This window comes from Cyprinodon variegatus, unplaced genomic scaffold (genome assembly GCF_000732505.1).
Source record: "Cyprinodon variegatus isolate N-32 unplaced genomic scaffold, C_variegatus-1.0 Scaffold66, whole genome shotgun sequence".
Classification (NCBI taxonomy): Eukaryota; Metazoa; Chordata; class Actinopteri; order Cyprinodontiformes; family Cyprinodontidae; genus Cyprinodon; species Cyprinodon variegatus.
In genome coordinates, this window is record NW_015150519.1 from 1607720 (window position 1) to 1614221 (window position 6502).

At 37.0% G+C, this 6502-nt stretch overlaps 1 protein-coding gene across 1 annotated transcript; it reads left to right on the forward strand.

The window, feature by feature from the left end:
• The first annotated feature begins 1700 nt into the window (after window positions 1–1700).
• Window positions 1701–6132, forward strand: LOC107082968. The gene is made up of 4 exons (XM_015371869.1): window positions 1701–2143; window positions 3292–3369; window positions 3550–3656; window positions 4963–6132. The coding sequence occupies exons 1-4, from the start codon at window positions 2063–2065 to the stop codon at window positions 5318–5320; spliced, it is 624 nt and encodes a 207-aa protein (XP_015227355.1). The 5' UTR covers window positions 1701–2062; the 3' UTR covers window positions 5321–6132.
• The last annotated feature ends 370 nt before the right edge of the window (window positions 6133–6502 follow it).

The window sequence follows — 6502 nt, forward strand, 5'->3', positions numbered from 1 at the left end:
TGATTGGTCAAAGTTTTCCCTCCTTAGTTTGTTTTGACCTTGAATTCTACATCTCTCATTATATTTGAAATACAATTTAAAGTTTTTGTTTTTTTCAAATCTTAAAATCTAGGCAAGCTGTGGGCATACATCAGAGGAGCACTCTAAGGGAGCTACAGAAAGACCATTGACTTTTGAGTGAAAGAAAGCAACCTCTTTCTCCATAGATTTCTCTATAGAGTCTAATATAATCTTGAAGTTATATACGTAAAACAGAAAAGGGCATAACAACATTTTAGCTATTCATAATTACTTTTTAGTATGCATAGATTATTTTAAGGACATTTTGTCTGTTACTTTGTATCTAGGCTGAGTTTTCAAAAGCTCAATTTGAAACATTTATTAAAAACCACAGACATCTTAAATAGTAATTTTCCCTATAATAAATTATTTATAATTTAGATGTAGGCATTCAGTTGAAAGATGAACTGTCACTGGATTTTCCTCTGCAGCTGACATGTTGACCTCTGACTGGATGAAAAAAAGCACAGGCTTGTTTTATAGTAGCAGCAGTGGCAGTGGGCTGGTTAGTAGTCCAATAAACTTTAATGACGATTCTGTAGGTCCTTTTCACAAACAGACAGCAGCCAGCATTAGTTTACAGATACAGGCTCATGAGATGTTGAGATGACTCTTATGAAAATATTTTCTATGTATTAATAGTTCAAAGCACATTTGCTTTTCTTAATAAATTCCCTAAAATGATAAGTAGGCCATCCACTGACCCACCAAGGCAGTCGGCTCTGATAAATTGCTGGGTGACAGCTTTATTTGCAGAGTGAAACCTGAGAAGCACTATCCACACACACATACTGGCTTCCCTTCAAATAACCAGCAGAAACTAATGTGTTTAAATTTTTGTGCCGTTTACAGACTTGCATGTAAAATTCATGTGGATATGATGGATCTGTCTGACTTCACAGCTTTATCCCTGTTAGTCATCAAAACCAGGAACAGGACAGCTACAGAACATGCAAGATAGAGTTTCACTAACATATAACCAAGATTATAATCAGTCTCTTCTTTCATTATGCATCAGGGGCTTCACTGAATTAGTTTTTACCCACTCTAAAAGCAACAATTATGTTTATTTAAAGTTAAAATTATTTGAATGAATTATGTTGCAACATAAAAAAACATTCAGTGGTTCTGGTGAAATCTAATCAGCCATCAATGCTTTATGCATCTTTACCTAACAACAGCAGATAGCCATCTCAGGTTTGTCAGAGTTAAAAAAAACCAAAACTTTCTGCACACCTGGATCTGATAGGTGTTCCAATGCCGACCAATGAGAGCTGAGAGGAGGATGATAAGGAAGAGGCCAGGTAACAGAAACAAGCTGTAAAAGTTTCCAAGAATAAACTAGGAATTATTTGGATGATATTGATTGGTAAATATGAAAAAAACTTAAAAATCTGCTTCATATTTCAAATGTTTCCCATCAGAGGTTAATTCTCCACATCAGAATAAGGTGCAAAGGAACATTTCATGCTGTTTTTTTCTAACAGTCATGTCAGTAATGCGCTTTTCTGCACCCAGGAGTCATCCTACCAAAGCTGGCAGACAATGGAGCTCTGGCTCAGCAAAAAGAAACCCTCTAAAATATAAATGAGGAAATCTACACCTGTTTCCAAGTAACCGAGGCAGGTATAATGAACTCTGACAAATGCTAGTGCGTGTGCATACACACTTGTTATTTTCTTTCATGCACCTGCAGAAGGATTTCCTAGTTTTACCTGTGCGGACACCGTGTCTGGACGACAGCTGCTACTGATGGGGTCACTTTGAAGAAACGGACAAAATCCCATCAAAGGTGTAGCATGAAAACACGTCGACCTGACCTCTGAACAAGTTTACCGTGTTTGCTGTCTGCTGAGAGTTTCCCCCATGGAAATAGGTCTGCTGAGGCCCAACTGAGACATCCTGAAGGTGGAAGTGGAGACTCGGTGGAGGGTGGGCAACTGGAGTGTCAGAGGTCTTTGCAGGTGTTTCCTCTCATTGTAAAGCATCATTTTTCATAAACATGAATCCAATGTGGAAGATTTATAAAAGCAAAGTGATGAAGACTCTGGATCCGGAATATGAGGAGGACACTGCAGAAGAGGTAAAGGATTCACACAGGAAACAAATGATTAAAAGTATGAAAATCTGAGAAATGTAAAAGAATAAGGTCTCTAGCTTTACGTTTGTATTTCTTAAAACTTTGCTGGATTGGCTACAGTTTGCAGTTAGTCGTACAAAGGGACTTCTAGACAGAGCTTACCAGTGATTGTAATTGTGTCCTGAGACGTGAAACACTAATAAACATCTAGATATATAAAACTGCATTTTGGTGCTATTGTTGACAGTGATGTATAATTAAGCCATTTTAAATGGGGGCCTACTTAAAATCAAAAGAAGATGTAGGTTTAGACATCAGTAAAGGATGCTGGTTGTAAAAGCGTTTGCAAAACTTAAAGAGAACTTTTCTTTTAAAAATAAAGATATGCATAGAAAAATAACTACCGGTAACCCTTTTTTTTTTCTTTTATAACCCTCATCAATTTATCTTCAGGAGCTAAACTATGAGGCCATCCTTACAGCAAAGACAAAGCAAACTTATTTTGTGAAACTTATTGGCAGTTTTACAAAATCTTATTTTTAAATACAGAGTATTTCATTTTATTTCTGAGTTTTTGTGCCACTAGTGGCTCGTTTTTTTGTCAGTAGGCTGACAGGAAAGGGGCAATGAGAGAGGGGGAGAGACATGCGACAAAGAACCACAGGCCAGATTCGAATATATATATATATATATATATATATATATATAAAACAAATGCTCATTTATCTGCGATTGCTGCTGTGTGAGTCTATGCAGGAATCGCTGCCACTGGAACAAGTGCAGTGCTGACCCAGATCTCTGCAGTAAAGCGAAATTTGATTCCAATCTAGGAGCTGAGCAAACGGATAAGTTGGCCTTACAGTGAAAGACTGGCAGGGTATGAGACAAATAGCCATCTCCTCAGGGCATGCTTGGACCATCAGCTGATGTTTTTAACCTGTGCTCTCATTAAAATTCCTGTTAGGCCAAAAAAATTATGATTATAGCTGGATTCTATCATCTAGGATGCAAACATGAGCTTATTCTATGACTTTTCTCACATTTTTGCAGTATCTAGAGTCAACACTAGGTGACGATGTCTATCCAGAAACCCACAGCGTAGAAACAAACATAGGAGATTGTGAAGTTAATTATGTTCAATGTTGCTGCAGGTCACAGAGGGGGAACATGATACGGGTCCAATACAGGAGGATGAAGGACCCAATGCTGTATCTCAGCTGGCAAGAAAGGCATGTGTACAGCAAACACTGAAGCATTCATATTGATAAGTCATGATGTGATGATGATGCAGCCATGTTTTTTTTTTTTTTTTTTTTTTTGGCAGCAAATGAAATTAAAGCCTCCCTTTTTGAAAACGTGAAATGTTTCCCATCATTGAACTTTGACCTGGTTTTTGTTTGTATGTTCAGATGCAGGGAGCCGGGGCCAAAAGCTGGAACAGATTTTCGTCTCTCTTCAACAAAGAGGATGAACACCAGCTCCTGGAGGAGACTGAGAGCCCGCCAGTTGCTGATCAGTGAGTTCATAGTGCCCTTTAAAAAAAAAAAAAAAAAAATACAATTTTTCTTTTATTGCAGCTCGATTGGTTTGTTCCATGGATGTTATGATCAGATTCACAACTGGGGAAGAATCAATCGAAACAAACAGTGCAGCCCCTCACTAATGAACTTGGTCTCTCCTTTGATTACGAAAGCCTGCATCATTTAATACATGTTCATGCGCAGCTTTGATATTTAATTTCCCCATATTCTATTTTTGTGTCTCCAATCCACTAAATCTCAGGACAAGTGCTCATATGGACCATTTCACTGCTACTGATCAAGTTTTATTTATTTATTTGCATTATAGTACAAAGAAAAACAAGGAGTTTTAAAATGTTTTAAATAAAACTGTGCATTTAACCAGTCGTGCACTTAATTCACCAATGGTAGTTTCACTTTGCCCTGCAGTCTGTAATATAATGTATATAAACATATACATTAGAAACATTACAACATGTATTTAGTCCTATAATTGGAGCTTCTGCAGTGGGGTTTGAATATTTGAATATTCAACATTTACTACTTGGATACTGGTGAAAGTTCTCAGTTATCCATGTCATAGCCATGAACTTTGGATAAATGCTTCTATAATGTTCTTTGCTAAAGTTAGTGTTTTTTTCCCCCTTCTAATTTATATTTGATTTGACACACAGGAACATATGTTGTGAGTTTTATCTGATGTTTTAACATGATTTCTTCATAACGTTGGGATATAACTTAGAAGAAACTCATTTTTAATGGAATTTCGGCTTTGCTTTGAATATTTTCAAATTGAATAAATTATTTAAGGAGTTTTCAATCTCCTGCACCAAAATGTATGTGTAAATATCTAAGTATAGGATGCAGAGCCAGTCCATTGCACAGGTAGAACCCCCTTTGCCACCTCCTGGAATTTCATCTAAGCACCTGAATTATTCCATCTAAAGAGGTGCATTGTATTTCATAGTCTCCTGATTAAATAGATTCTATTTTATTTAGTTTTACTTTAGCTATAAAAGCATAGCAAAAAAAGCTTATTCCTTCATTATCTCATTTTCCCTCTGACTGCTTCTAAAAGGGTTATCCATAATGATACAAATGTTGTAAATAGTTTTTCCATAATCAGACAGGACCACAGTGTATGAAGTCTTGATCTTGCTTATTGGGAAATTGCTGTGAAACAATGTTTTGGTCTTGAGACTTTATTCTTTTAAAAGAAGTCAAAATATGAGCTTTTAAAATTGATGCATATTAAACAGAGTCTTTAAAAAACATTTTTTTTTCTATCCTTTTTCTATTCAGCCCTCTTGCAGTAAAACCTGAAGAACCTCCTCCTCGACCAAACAGGCGCACAGGATTCTGGGATAGCTTCGCCACCAACTGGGCTGCAAAGAAGCAGGCCGAAGCAGCAGCAGCAGCAGCCACTGCTGCAAGTGATGGTGATGCACAGCCAGGAGAGGAAGGGGAGATTCAGGCTGCAGTGGAGGAGCAGCAGGATGGGCAGAGCACCACAGAAGAAAAGGATGAGGGAAGCAGCAACAGCTTCTCTAAATATGTCTCATTGGGAGGAGGCAGCGAAGAGGCCTCCTTTAAGTGGAACTTTGTTACCAGCAAACTGGCAGAAATGAAGTCCAAGGGCATGGTGAATAAGACCAACTGAGGACTACAAAGATTACAGAAAGGTTACAGCAAGTTATATTTAGCTGAACTTTATCCTGTTATAATCTTATTTGAGTACGTTTTTCAGGTAAAAAGGCATTATGAAAACATCCTCAAACTGATTCACAGTTAAAGACGCAAACATTGGTCCTAGAGCAAATAATGAACCTCTCCACCAGTACCATGCAGATTAAATGAATATAGTCTGTATATTAACAAAAGCTCAAATGTTAATCCTGCAAATGAATTTTTCGCTTCATTAATGGTTTGCGTGTACTATGCTTTATTTATTTTTCTCACTTTGTAAAGTGCTTCATGACAGCCCCAGTATAGAGAGGTAAACTAAAGCTTTGCATTAGAGTTTGTGTGGTTACATTGTCCACCCCACTACTTATTTCAGGAGAGAAAAAGGCATTCTTTGCTTTTAGCAAATGTAACTTAATCAGTCGTTTAGGAGAAATTGGATTAAAAGATTAAGGTCGGCGATACCTGGATTAGCAGAGGATCAGGGCATTTAACCTGTTCAGAGAAAAGGATTACAGCTAAAAGTCTCTAAGTCTAACTAAACCATTATATGACCCCTATGCACTTATAAAGATATAGTCTTTAATGTCAGTTTGTTATGAGACTAAATTGTGTTGGTTGGTAATGTCATCTTAATTTCTGACTTAAATTTTTCTAATCTTTGACTGAGACTGAATGTGCAATGTGTGACCCCCAAAAAGGGGCTAATGTTCTTATTAGTTTTTTTTTCTTTTTTTGATTTGTATGTTTATTCTGTTTATTTGTTCTGGTCTGACAAAATAAATACGGTTTCATCGCAAACTTCTGAAATCTCATTTAAAAAATGTGATAACTGCCGTCATTCGCAAAATATTATGTTTGTAACTTTATATAGTAAACCATCTGCATAATTTTAAATGTTTTGGGTTTTTTAATAGAAAGTTCAGCCAATTGCTACATTTTTATAAACTCTGTTTGTAGTTCTTTTGCAAAAGGCTGTAGTCCCAACCTGACTAGCAGCATCAATCTCTCCTGTAATGAACTCCGACTGAAGGCTGTTTGGATTCAACACAGCAGTCTGTAGTTCCCTTCCTGCTGATGATGGTGTCCTTACTTTTGATCTCCCCTGGAAGGTGAAGGAAGAGGAGATAGAAATGGGAGCTAGCTCCTACAATTTGCA